This window comes from Boleophthalmus pectinirostris, unplaced genomic scaffold (assembly GCF_026225935.1).
Source record: "Boleophthalmus pectinirostris isolate CB_2022bp ecotype Guang Dong unplaced genomic scaffold, ASM2622593v1 HiC_scaffold_1, whole genome shotgun sequence".
NCBI classification, from domain to species: Eukaryota; Metazoa; Chordata; class Actinopteri; order Gobiiformes; family Gobiidae; genus Boleophthalmus; species Boleophthalmus pectinirostris.
Genome location: NW_026570970.1, coordinates 39405742 through 39419847, shown reverse-complemented (window position 1 = coordinate 39419847; position 14106 = coordinate 39405742). Strand labels below are relative to the sequence as shown.

The following is a 14106-nucleotide window of genomic DNA, read 5'->3' as shown; positions in this document are numbered from 1 at the left end:
CACACTCACATGTTTTTCTCTTTCTTGGTTTGGTGGGAGAGTTTTTATCCTAGTTTACATGTGTGCAGTGGCAGTTCATGGAGAAAGTTGAAAAAGTTGTAAAATACAGGAAGTAGCAGAGAATTATTTTTTTTATAACTATGTTTTTATTGGTTTTAAGTAACATTTCAAAACATACAAAAACAATATAAAATCAAAAAACAATGTAACAACAGTCTGGAGTTACAGGTTCTTATTTAAACATGCATTTGGTATTGACATTTGTGTGCACTATGTTGTTTTTCTGGTGTCATTGATGAATACATTCCATTTTCCCCATTGCTCATTGTATTTGTACCCTTTAAGTTTAAGATTATATGTTATTCTTTCTGTCACTGAAATAGTCTCCACAATGAATTCTACAGAACCTCCAGAATTCCCTCCATGAGCTGCAGAGGCTGCACTAGCACTGACTCATGACTGGTGCAGGTGCTGTGGTTTAAGGAGAGACATTTTAGCTTTAAACACACGGTATTTTAACATCAAAAGCAGCATTTTTGTTCATAATTGATACTTTGCTGTGTCACTTCTTTGGGAGTTAGATTTTCAATGGAATGAAGAGTGTGACCAAAAGAAAACCTGTTGGCTGATGCTTTGTTTGTGACTGTCATGTTATTTGAGAGGGGCTTGTTAAACAACACAGATCAGCTCACCTCTTTCAGCTAAGTCAGTTCTTCATGATCAGATTGTGTTAAAGCAAAGCTCAGATTCTAATCTAATTGGAGTAACAGAGCTTCAGACAGAGCGGTGCCTCCAGTTAGCTTCATAACCCCAGGGAATGTTGATGAGATCAGGTGCAAAGTATCAATAAATCAGTTGTGTTGGTGCCCCCTTCAGGTATGCAGTCTTTGGCGCAGGAGATCCAGAGCTTCTCGCGTGCACGCCTGAAGAGGCAGTGCACCCGGGTGACGTGTCTGAGCGGGCGGCGGGTCATCGAGACGTGGAAGGGCAGCAGCATCACGGTGGAGGAGGAGCCCACTGTGGCAGGCCCGGCTCTGGGCTACGTCCCTGACACCTCCTGGGACCTGCAGGTGGGAGCAGTCACATCGTACCTGCTGCTCGGTGAGTCCTCCCACGCTCCTCTCACATCTTGGCACTCGCCGCTGTACAGTTAATTGACCAATCACATTGCAGCACTGAGGTTTGTGCGGAAGCCATAGGTGAAGCACCCAAACCAACAGAGCGACACAGATAGATGTACTTCAGCCTATTTTAGTGTCAATACAGATGATTTAGTTTGTGAAAAACATGCAGAAGGTAAACACTGTGCATGTGTGGACAGAGAAGATGACTGTGCTTTTCTTTCAGATGGATTTAAAGTTTAGGTCAATCAGATTCAAAAGTTGTCACTCTAATGCTAAACTGAATCAATAAAAGAAGAGAAATGGTAGAAAGTTAAACAGCTGAGGCTCTTCCGACCTCCGATACTGCTCCCAGGACCATCACATCCTCATCCTCCAGCACGTTCCACACAAACAAACCCATCCCCAAACCCACAGAAGCACAGGCCCATAGACCTTGTCACGAGGACGTCACTTCTGTACTGAGAACTTACACAGCAGCCTCTGGTGTTCCACTTCTCCAACCACATCACACGTCACGTTTTTATACGGCGCATCTCCACCTTCAAGACTCAAACTTTACAACAAGTCACCCATTCACACACCAGTGTAGGCAGATACCACTCACAACGACAGCATTCATCTATGAGAGCTACAACCACAGCGCCAACCTGTGGGTCAGTGGATCTGACACTCAACCAACGATGTTATGTCGAGAGCAGGATTGGAACCACCAACCTTTACCAACTAAGCTACGATCATCCGTGTGTGAGTGCAGCTTCCTATAGTCGGCTCAAGTGGCTCCTCTAATGCCCTGGTGGACCAGTGGTCCCTCCACCTCCTCGTCCAGCGTCCCTCCACCTCCTCGTCCAGCGTCCCTCCACCTCCTCGTCCAATAATATAAAGAATAAAATGGTTGAAACTCGTGCCTGTTACACATGTCACACACATTATCACCCCCAAACTCAAAATGCTCTGTTCCACCTTGTGATGTCATGTGGTGGTAGTTTTCATGTTAACAGCACTTTTCCCTTTAATTCACTAGAGATAGAAAATGAAATGATCCAAATTATTCCTGTGAAGGTGTATTGAGTTTAAAAATATATATAGTTTATAATAATAAACTATATAATAAACACAAATAATAATTTGTGTAAGTATAATGCTGTTAGCTGTTAGCGTGCTAACTAACTAAAGACTAAGACTATTTCAAGCCTAGGGAGCCTGAAAACAAAAAAGAAATGAACAAAGACAAACTAATTCATATCCAGTGATCTTTATTCATTTGATCTGACCAAACTTTATGATCATATAAAGGCTGTGCTTAATATTTAAAATGTACAGATTAAATATTGTCAAAATGTTTCACATTTGACATTTAAATGTGTACAATATTCTCTAAAAGTGTTTTTGTTGTTGTTGTTGTTGTTGTTGTTTTTTGATTAACCACTGGAACATAAGTCTGTGTTTTTGGCATGTTTTATAAATAGAACCTTATAATTCCAAATGAATGATGTGTTTTCAGAATTAGAAGGTTCTGTCTGTGAAAGACTTAGAACACACACTGTCACAAATGTCACAAATGTGATTTTTCAGTTTACACTCTCCTGGGGATGCCCTTTATTCTGTTGTAGTGTAAAGTAAATGTACTGTCTCTTTGATTTCTGCAGTACAAGAGGACACAACTTTAAATGTAAATATGTCAGCAGTGCACAGAGTGCAGGTCGTGCGTTCTAACGAGCTGCATTATCAGAACACTGTAACGAGCTCTGGGCTCATTGAAATTCTATAACTTGAACTGAGCCTTGGCACTTGTTCTGTTTCACACATGGCCCTGGTCATTCCAACACCAACTAGCTGGGGTCAAAGTGACGTCCCAGGTGAAGCGGTGTTAGGTTCCCCGAGGTAAGATGAGACTTTAGAAAAGCACCAGCTCTTTGCTCAAGGCGCACACTAAGCACGCGAAGTGACTGTAATGGCTCAATCAATATCCGATGACACTTGTTTCCACAGGACAGTCACTGGGCTGATTTCATGAGTGGAATTCTCATGGACCTTTAGCATGTACAGGGAAGGACATGACCTGAGGCTGCGTGTGGTCCACACATGAAACAGGTCACTGTTGTGGTGGACACCAGAGAACAGAGCAGTGAGACCACATCTGTCAGTCTGTTGAGACATGTGATGGCACCGCTAATAAAAGACAAACACTGGCTTATGAAATCTAAACATCTGAGGAGCTTCATTAGGTCTTCATGTACATCCCTGTGTTTGTTTCACACCTTGACAGTGTGAGCTGCTTCCTCTTCAGGGTCACATGTTGCTGTGACATGTCTGAGCAGCTAATTTAAACAGATTTTGGTTCTGTCTTCCTACATGGAGCAGCAGGACGACAGTGCCATCTGCAGTCCCACTTCTTCTGAACTGTATCTCAGGTGTGAGAGAGATGGTACACTCCATCATCCCGATTTACAGCCTGGTGAGAAAGTTTCTGGATTTCAGCGGCCTCTTGACAGCTTGTGCATGTTATGAATGTTTCCTTTAAGGAAGCCACAAATGACAAGCCCACCAAGAACATCTCAAGTCCACAACATCAGACCAGTGCAAGAGGGAAAACCATCTCATGGCCTGGGACAACGCTAAGGTCATAAACACAGAGAGCAGCAAGTTCCATCAGGATCAGTGAGGCCATCGTGATCCAGAAACACACCCACTGTCAGTCAGGATGATGGGGTGTACCTGCTCTGACACACCTTGGCTACATCTCTCAAGAAGTGTGTGGGAGAGAGAAAGAGAGAAAGAGAGAGAGATACTTTATTGATCCTAAAGGAAATTTAAGTTTTGCTGCAGAAGAATAGCAGAGAATGTGATAATGTAAACTAAAAGTTAATAAATGTAAGAGAAAAGTGGAGAGATGGTAATTCAGTCATTCAGTGACTTTATTTGTTGCTGAGGGGCAGTTTAAGCTCACTGAGCAGTAAAATACAATAATAATAACTCAAACACAGGTCTCAGTGCAGCTCAACAGGTCGAGCAGTTCTCTGTGGAGCCGGTTGCATGAGGACCAGAGCTCTGCTGTGGTAAGAGCATTTGAAGGCTGCACAGAGAGCACATGTTCACACAATAACTATTCATTTATGAAGAGAAAAGATTTCGGTCACCCCAGTGTCCGGCAAAAATAGAACTCAGCTGAATGAAGCACCAGCACCACCAACACCACCAACACCACCAACACCACCAACACCACCGGACTGCACCGCATGGGTCTGAGCTCCTCTCAATGCTTCAAATTGTACGAAACTACACCCCATGCAGTCTGAGCTTTTTGAACTTCTTAGTTGGTCTAAATATTAAATTTAAAATGTCCATTCCACTGCTCAGTGTGCCAGTCAATCAGCCACAAGAGCAGTCAACCATGACAACCAGAGCTGAGCTCTTCTACTCTCTGAGGAGGGTTTGTGTTTACTCTTGGTCAGAGATGTTCTGTGGTGCCCTGCTCAGGTCTGTGGGGTCAGTGTGATTTTCTTCTGACTCTTTGTTGGCTCACAGTTTCAAAAGCTCAAATCGAACTTCCAACATGATCTTTACAACACAGCAACAGTTAGAGAAGCCCATCCGCACCAGACATCAGTTGCCTAGTGACTGTTGAAAAGACACAAACTTTTTCAGTTCTCATCATCACTGGCATAACTGTAACAGGCTCCTTACCTCCAGCTCACACTGCAGTGAACACACCGCTCCTGTGAGCCTTTTCTAACGAGGATTTAAGCCACACATTTCTGCTTTTTGTTTCATTCTTGCTGTGAATAAGAGCACATTCAAAGACAGATCACAAAAAATGATAAACAAAACTAGAACTCATCATGTAGTTGATGATGGTTTGAGTCATATGTGTTCCATATTGCCAGCAGTATGTAAGTGTATTGTCTGCTTCTGTGTCTCAGGCTCTCAGGACGCCGCCCACGACTTCTCTACTCTCCAAAAACACAAGGTACGTCCCAGTACTGTGCATTGTGATGTCTATTCTCCACAGTCCAATACCAGCCCACAGTCCAAACCCCTTCACAAACACCAAGCCAATTTTTGTGATCATCCAAAGCCAAAATCCTGCCACAGCATCCAGAGAAATCCAGAGCAGCCAACTGAATGAGTGGGTACTGCGCATTTACAGTTAAACTTTTCTGCTTTACTTTTAACACACACTGCAAAAGCAGAAGAGCGTGTGCACGGGGCCACAGAGGGCCGAGCATTTTACAAGAAAGTGGCTTTGTTCATTGATAAATGACATAAGGGACAGAGCAACATTCTGCTCTGTAACAGGTCTGGGATTACACAGAGTGTAGATGGAAGTGGACTAAAGGACTGTGACGTTCTGCTCCAGTCAAATGAAGCTCACCAAGGCCGGCAGCTATAGAGTGAATTTGGAGCCGAGATCCTTGTGAGGAATCAGAATAAATTTACTGAGAAAATAGCAAAATAAAAACACTTGTTTAAGGTCACGACACACAACAAGAGAATTTGCCCGATTTTGGCTTTGATTTGCTTCTCCCCAAGTTCAAGGAGGCATGAGCAGACTGTGTGTCTTCATGTATGGTTCTGAAGCCATTGTGGCCCTCGTGAGTGTGTGCTCCTTGTGTGTATGTGCTCCTCATGTGTGTGTTTGTGCTCCTCGTGTGTGTGCCCCTTGTGTGTGTGTGTATGTGCTCCTCATGTGTGTATGTGCTCCTCTTGTGTGTGCTCCTCGTGTGTGTATGTGCTCCTCGTGTGTGTATGTGCTCCTTGTGTATGTGCTCCTCTTGTGTGTGCCCCTCTTGTGTGTGTGTGTGTGTGCTCCTCGTGTGTGTGTGTGTGTGTGTGTGTGCTCCTCGTGTGTGTGCTCCTCGTGTGTGTGTGTGTGTGTGTGTGTGTGCTCCTCGTGTGTGTGCTCCTCGTGTGTGTGTGTGTGTGTGTGTGCTCCTCGTGTGTGTGTGTGTGTGCTCCTCGTGTGTGTCAGTGTGACTCTGCTCTGTCATTTCATAAACCACAAAACATCAGCAACACTACGGTAAAAAAAAACTGGTACAAACTAGTGAAAAACTGTGAAAATAATGAGAAGACTTTATTCCTCACCTCTGGTAAAGCTGTAAAGTTAAACTCCAGTATCTCCTCCACATAATCCACAGAATTTGCAAATGGCAGAAGTAAAAAGGTGAGAGTAGTTCCTCGTGTGTGTCTGTTTAAGGATCGAGGTGAAGCTGCAGATCAGTGATAGTGACTCTACTTCCTGTGGACTTTATCACCAACCTTCTGTGTGTGAAAAATCATATCTGAAGTTTTGCACCACATTTCACAAATAATAATAACACACTTAACTTGCATCTAAACTAGAAATGCAGAGCTCTGATCTTTTGACCATTTCCTCTACAGCTGACACAAGGTGCACTCACAACTTGATATCCTGTGTTCTGCAGATATGTCCCACTGCAGTGTGTGCAATCAGAGATTTAAAGTCTCATAGGACTCTCCTCATGTCTGTGGTGTGCGCTTTTGCAGGTCTAAAACTCATTTAAGACTAAAAAATCCTGTAGTGTGTGGCAGCTTTTAGATGTGTAGTGACGGAGTGAGACGTGTAGGGTCAGTGTCACACTTTTAGATGTGTAGTTGTGTAGTGAGTGTACTTCCGGCTCCATTGACTCTGGCTTCTAGAGCTCGCTCTGTAACTGCTGCAATGAACCTCGTCATTTTACTCTTTTAAAATGTTTTATTAAACCTCACTACAAGATCTTGGGCTTTTTATTCTGCTATTTTGTCTGTAACTTAAGATATGAAGATTAATAACAGACAAATCAGGTGCCTGAATCGCCAAGGTCGCTCCCATTAACACTAGCAGCAGGTTTGATGATTGATTTGGTGATTGTTCAACCAGTGTTGGGGGTGGAAAGGGGTGTTACCTTCTACAGCCTCAGTCTGGTTTGTCTTTCTGGTTGCTATGATGCTCATGGTCATAATTCTACATATGGAACTCGGCTCCAAAGTCACCGCTATATCTGATAGCCTTGATAAGCTTCATTTGACTGGAGCCAAATGCTATGAGTGACGTCACACTCCCTCAATCCACTTCTTTATACACTCTATGGGCTTTTGTCCTTGCAGGTGTCTCACATCCTGAACGTGGCCTTTGGAGTGGACAATGTCTTCCCTGAGCTCTTCATCTACAAAACGGTCAGCATTCTGGACCAGCCTGACACTCCGCTGATTGGCCACATCCAGGAGTGCTGCGACTTCATCACACAAGCCCGCACCGAGGTCAGAGCACGGAACCCTCCACTGGGAGAGGCTACATCTGAAATATACAGATGTCTCTATTGTCTCTGTTCACACATGCAGCCTGCAGACAGTTTGACAGAACAGAAGCCACAGCTGATTTCACTGCATTTTTGATCTGGCAATTTCCTGGAAAATTGTTAATACCACAATGTTTTTTCTTTTGTTATGAGCTTGGTTATCTTGGTTACGAGTTTAATTTCCTTGGTTATGAGTGTAGTTTCTTTGGTCACGAGTTTAGTTTCTTTGTACTTGGTTTCCAGTTGACAGGATACAGGGAGCGATGATGGAGGGTTCAGTGTTCAGTGTTGCTGCTCTTCACTGACAGGAGGACAGGAGGACAGGAGGACAGGAGGACAGGAGGGCAGGGGGACAGGAGGGCAGGAGGACAGGAGGACAGGAGGGCAGGGGGACAGGAGGACAGGAGGACAGGAGGACAGGAGGGCAGGGGGACAGGAGGACAGGAGGACAGGAGGGCAGGGGGACAGGAGGACAGGAGGACAGGAGGGCAGGGGGACAGGAGGACAGGAGGACAGGAGGACAGGAGGACAGGAGGACAGGAGGACAGGAGGACAGGAGGGCAGGGGGACAGGGGGACAGGAGGATAGGAGGACAGGGGTCAGGGACCGGCCGGAGGAGCATGTTCTGAAGAGAAGGTTTGGGAGCTCAGAGCGACAGGTGCAGACAGGTGTGAGGGTGAGGTGTGGGCCGAGCCAGGGACATGGGACACTACTCTGCATTAATCATGAGCTGAACATGTTTTATACAAGAGGCTCTCAGATCACACTCAGATCTCTCTAACACACACACACTCTCTAACACACACACACACTCTAACACACACACACACTCTCTAACACACACACACACACACACACACTCTAAACACACACACACTCTAACACACACACACTCTCTAACACACACACACACTCTAACACACACACACTCTAACACACACACACACACACACACTCTAACACACACACTCTACACACACACACACACACACTCTAACACACACACACACACACTCACTCTCTAACACACACACACACACACACACACACTCTAACACACACACACACACACACACTCTCTAACACACACACACACATCTCTAACACACACACACACACACTCTAACACACACACACACACACACTCTCTAACACACACACACTCTCTCTCTAACACACACACACACATCTCTAACACACACACACACACACTCTAACACACACACACACACACACTCTCTAACACACACACACACACACACTCTCTAACACACACACACACTCTCTAACACACACACACACACACACACACACACACTCTCTAACACACACACTCTCTCTAACACACACACACACTCTCTAACACACACACACACACACACACTCTCTCTAACACACACACACACTCTCTAACACACACACACACACTCTAACACTCTCTCTCTAACACACACACACACACACACTCTCTCTAACACACACACACTCTCTCTCTCTAACACACACACACACACACACTCTCTAACACACACACACACTCTCTAACACACACACACTCTCTAACACACACACACTCTAACACACACACACACACACACACACTCTCTCTAACACACACACACACTCTCTCTAACACACACACACACACACACACACACACACACACACTCTAACACACACACACACACACACACACTCTAACACACACACACTCTCTCTAACACACACACACACACACACACACACACACACTCTAACACACACACACACTCTCTAACACACACACTCTCTCTAACACACACACACACACTCTCTAACACACACAACACTCTCTAACACACACACACACACACACACTCTAACACACACTCAGATCACGCTCAGATCTCTCTAACACACACACACACTCTCTAACACACACACACACACACACACACACTCTAACACACACACACACACACTCTCTAACACACACACACACTCTCTCTCTAACACACACACACACTCTAACACACACACACACACACACACACACTCTCTAACACACACACACACTCTCTAACACACACACACTCTCTAACACACACACACATCTCTAACACACACACACACACACACACTCTCTAACACACACACACACACACACACACTCTCTAACACACACACACACTCTCTAACACACACACACACACACACACACACACTCTAACACACACACTCTAACACACACACACACACACACTCTCTAACACACACACACACACACACACACACTCTCTAACTCTCTAACACACACACTCACACACACACTCTCTAACACACACACACACACACACTCTAACACACACACACACACACACACACTCTAACACACACACACACACACATCTCTCTAACACACACACACTCTACACTCTCTCACTAACACACACACACACACACACACTCTCTAACACACACACACTCTCTAACACACACACACACTCTAACTAACACACACACACACACACACACACACTCTCTAACACACACACACTCTCTCACACACACACACTCTCTAACACACACACACTCTCTAACACACACACACACACACACACTCTCTAACACACACACACACACACACACACACTCTAACACACACACACTCTCTCTAACACACATACACACACACTCTAACACACACACACACACACACACTCTCTCTAACACACACACACACACTCTGTAACACACACTCTCTAACACACACACACACACACACAGTCTAACACACACACACACACACATTCTCTAACACACACACACTCTAACACACACACACACACTCTCTAACACACACACACTCTCTAACACACACACACACACACACTCTAACACACACACACACTCTAACACACACACACACTCACACACACTTCCTAACATACACACACACTCTCTAACACACACACACACACTCTCTAACACACACACACTCTAACACACACACACTCTCTAACACACACACACACACTCTCTAACACACACAACTCACACTAACACACACACACACAGACACTTTCTAACACACACACACACACACTCTCTAACACACACACACTCTCCCTAACATACACACACTCTCTAACACACACACACTCTCTCTAACACACACGCACACTCTCCCTAACATACACACACTCTCTAACACACACACACTCTCCCTAACACACACACACTCTCTCTAACACACACACACTCTCTCTAACACACACACACTCTCTAACACACACATACACACACACTCTCTCTAACACACACACACTCTCCCTAACATACACGCACTCTCTAACACACACATACACACACACTCTCTCTAACACACACACTCTAACACACACACGCGGACACACACATACACACACACACTCTCTCTCTAACACACACACATGGACACACACACACACACACACTCTCTAACACACACTCTCTCTAACATACACACACGGACACACACACACACACACACTCTCTAACACACACACATGGACACACACACACACACACACACTCTCTAACACACACTCTCTCTAACATACACACACATACACACACACACACACACACACTCTAACACACACACGGACACACATATACACACACATACACACACATACACACTCTAACACACACACTGGGGCTTTGAGGGCAACATCAGTGTAACTGTGAGACCTGATCAGTGACATCATTCTATTACAGTTACATGACATGTTATTTGTTGATGCATGTATGTGTACTTGTGATACATGTCCACTCATTTCTGTGTATTTTCATTTAACTCAGAGGGTCATAATGTTGTGTACGACTCAAGTGAGCATCCTTATGTTTGTATGTTCAAACACACTGAGCATGTGTGACTCTCTCCAGATGTAACACACCTCATCCCTGTGTGTGATGAATAGTTGGTTTTACATTTTGCTCTTGTGTGTTTCAGAAAGGCGTGGTGCTGGTTCACTGTAACACCGGCGTGTCCCGGGCTCCGGCGGTCGTCATTGGTTACCTGATGTCATGTGACGGCATGTCCTTTGAAGACGCATTGTCTTTGGTTCGAACAGCTCGTCCTAACTCCGCCCCCAACCCCGGCTTCATGGAGCAGCTGCAGAAGTACCAGAGTCCTGCAGTGAATGGAGGCCTCCACTAGACTCCGACAGGGGGCGCTGTGCACACACAGACTTCCCTTCCTCTCATTAAAGCAGACTTATTGTGTTTGAGTGTTCTCTACAGTTCTAATCTACGACACACATGGAGCATTATGTTCTAATGGGGACATTTGAAATCACAATATTAATCTAAAATGATTTCATGAGACAAATAAGTCCGACTTCTGTGTTACAAACCTGTGGCGCCCACAAGCTTCTCTAAACAGGAGTCACTTCAGCTGCTCTTTAAAACAGTCCACAGAGTGAGCCACAGCAGGTTCTGACTGCAGGAGCCGAGGGAGGTCCAGAGGAGAAGGGGGTTCAAAGGTCCAGGATGTACCAGGGGCCTGCCTGTGGACCGCTCTAAAAGTAATCTCTACTATTTTAAAATCAATCCTGAACTTTACAAAAGCTGGTAGAGAGGATGAAAGATCTGGTGTTCCTAAACGCCTGGCACCAGAGTTTGCCACAGTTGAGTTTTCTCAAATATGTGTGAATGAAACAACACACAATTCCAGGTGTGTTTTTGAGGAAGTAGCAGTATTATAACTTGGCTTCAAATTCACAGTCAATTTTGTGTAATATAATGTAGGACTCATAAGCCTCTGACCTGTTCTACAAACTGGACTTTTTAGTAGTCAATGAAAAGTCCAGGTCGATGAGTAGTTTCTTCTTTTTGACCCTCTGAAGTTGTCCTTGGAGTGATTTAAACATGTTTGTGTCGTGTGCAGTCGCTTCTGTTCAAGACACTATTTTGCAGATATACCTGTTTCACCTCCACCGGTTTCTTTATGAAGTCATTTTAGATGAATGTTGTGATTTAAATTGTCCAAATGAGAACATACTGATCCACAGACGTCAGACATAGAACTATAGAACACACACAAGCAGGATCTGTGTGCTTTACAGTCCATCCACTTGAGCAGAGCTGTGACCACATGGCTCCTGTTTGGCTCTTTACTCCCAGGTCCCAGTTGGAGCTTGGTGTTAACAGTGTCTCCCTGTGCTGCGGTCTAGCTCCCCCTGCTGCTGTGTTTATGAACACTTTTCATTTACACAACAGGAACAACAAGAAGAGTAACATTATTTCAAAATCATTTTACTCAAGTAGTGGTCCATGTAAGTAAGAGTAAAAACATATTTAGGAAAAGTACCACTCAAGTAACAGCAACTTAAAGAGTAACTCTTCAGATGCAGCATCCGATTTAGAATTAGAAGTGAATGTAATGTGAATGAAAAAACATGAACTAATGCACAAAATCTACTATTTTCAAATGACACAAAAACAAACTAAATCTTCTCTGAAGGAGCTGGAAGAAACACAAATGTTCAAATCATTTCAGATTGTCACATAAAGACTGTGTCACTTTAGACTCACTCACAGTGGGAAGAGGAAGCACAACCTTTACTCAAGTAAGAGTACTTCAATACATATTACTACAATACAATATTACTCAAGTAAGATTAAAAGTATGTTGCTAGAAAATGTCTGTAAAAAGTGTGCTTTTAGTCGGAGCTCATTCTGCCCAAGAAACAAGCACCAAATCTGAACATGACACATCTGACACTGTTAAATGTTTTTGTAATAAATCCATGTTACTACTCTGTGTGTGTGTGTGTGTGTGTGTGTGTGTGTGTGTGTGTGGGTGTGTGGGTGTGTGGTGTGTGTGTGGGTGTGTGTGTGTGTGTGTGTGTGGTGTGTGGTGTGTGTGGGTGTGTGGGTGTGTGGGTGTGGGTGTGTGTGTGTGTGTGTGTGTGTGTGTGTGTGTGTGTGGTGTGTGTGTGTGTGTGTGTGTGTGTGTGTGTGTGTGTGTGTGTGTGTGTGTGTGTGTGTGTGTGTGTGTGTGTGTGTGTGTGTGTGTGTGTGTGTGTGTGTGTGTGTGTGTTGTGTGTGTGTGTGTGTGTGTGTGTGTGTGTGTGTGTGTGTGTGTGTGGGTGTGTGGTGTGGGTGTGGGTGTGGGTGTGTGTGTGTGTGTGTGTGTTGTGGGTGGGTGTGTGGGTGGGTGTGTGTGTGTTTGTGTGTGTTTGTGTGTGTGTGTGTATGTGTGTGTTTGTGTGTGTGTGTATGTGTGTGTATGTGTGTACTTTATACCAAGAACACTGTCCAACTGTTTATGAAATACAAACACTACACACACTGGTGGATTACACACTACACAGACAATAGACAAAAATCACAGTCACACAACACGACATTTGCTGTGTGATGTTCAAACACACACGAGTCCATGTTCTGTTCACATGTCGGATTATCCAGAGACACTTTCACACATTTTATTTGTATTTATGTATTCATATATTTGATTGGGACGGAGTTACTGGACAAACATGACACAACATGAGTGTGAACACACTGGACTGACGCTTGAGGCTCATTTACATCTGTGTCCCAAAGGGCTGAGGTCACAGGGGTCACTGGGGTCACACAGGTCACAGAGGTCAAAGAGGTCACACAGGTCACAGGGGTCACACAGGTCACAGGGGTCACAGGGGTCACAGGGG

The 14106-nt window shown here is 44.6% G+C and overlaps 1 protein-coding gene across 2 annotated transcripts; it reads left to right on the top strand.

Annotated features, from left to right (window-relative positions):
* The first annotated feature begins 878 nt into the window (after window positions 1-878).
* On the top strand, window positions 879-12996 carry LOC110164066 (dual specificity protein phosphatase 19). 2 transcript variants are annotated; one of them, XM_020929082.2, is made up of 4 exons: window positions 879-1101; window positions 5045-5091; window positions 7233-7385; window positions 11400-12996. In XM_020929082.2, exons 1-4 carry the CDS (start codon window positions 879-881, stop codon window positions 11604-11606), a joined length of 630 nt encoding a protein of 209 aa, XP_020784741.1. In that variant the 3' UTR covers window positions 11607-12996. The 2 variants fall into 2 exon arrangements, with proteins under 2 accessions (XP_020784741.1, XP_055007862.1); XM_055151887.1 differs by lacking the exon at window positions 7233-7385.
* Window positions 12997-14106: the final 1110 nt, after the last annotated feature.

Bases quoted from the DNA above. Each gene is read 5' to 3' on its own strand.
- LOC110164066 (XM_020929082.2), top strand. From the start codon at position 879: ATGCAGTCTTTGGCGCAGGAGATCCAGAGCTTCTCGCGTGCACGCCTG. The intron at 5,092-7,232 runs GTACGTCCCAGT...TTGTCCTTGCAG, and splicing joins CTACTCTCCAAAAACACAAG to GTGTCTCACATCCTGAACGT. The intron at 7,386-11,399 runs GTCAGAGCACGG...TGTGTGTTTCAG, and splicing joins TCACACAAGCCCGCACCGAG to AAAGGCGTGGTGCTGGTTCA.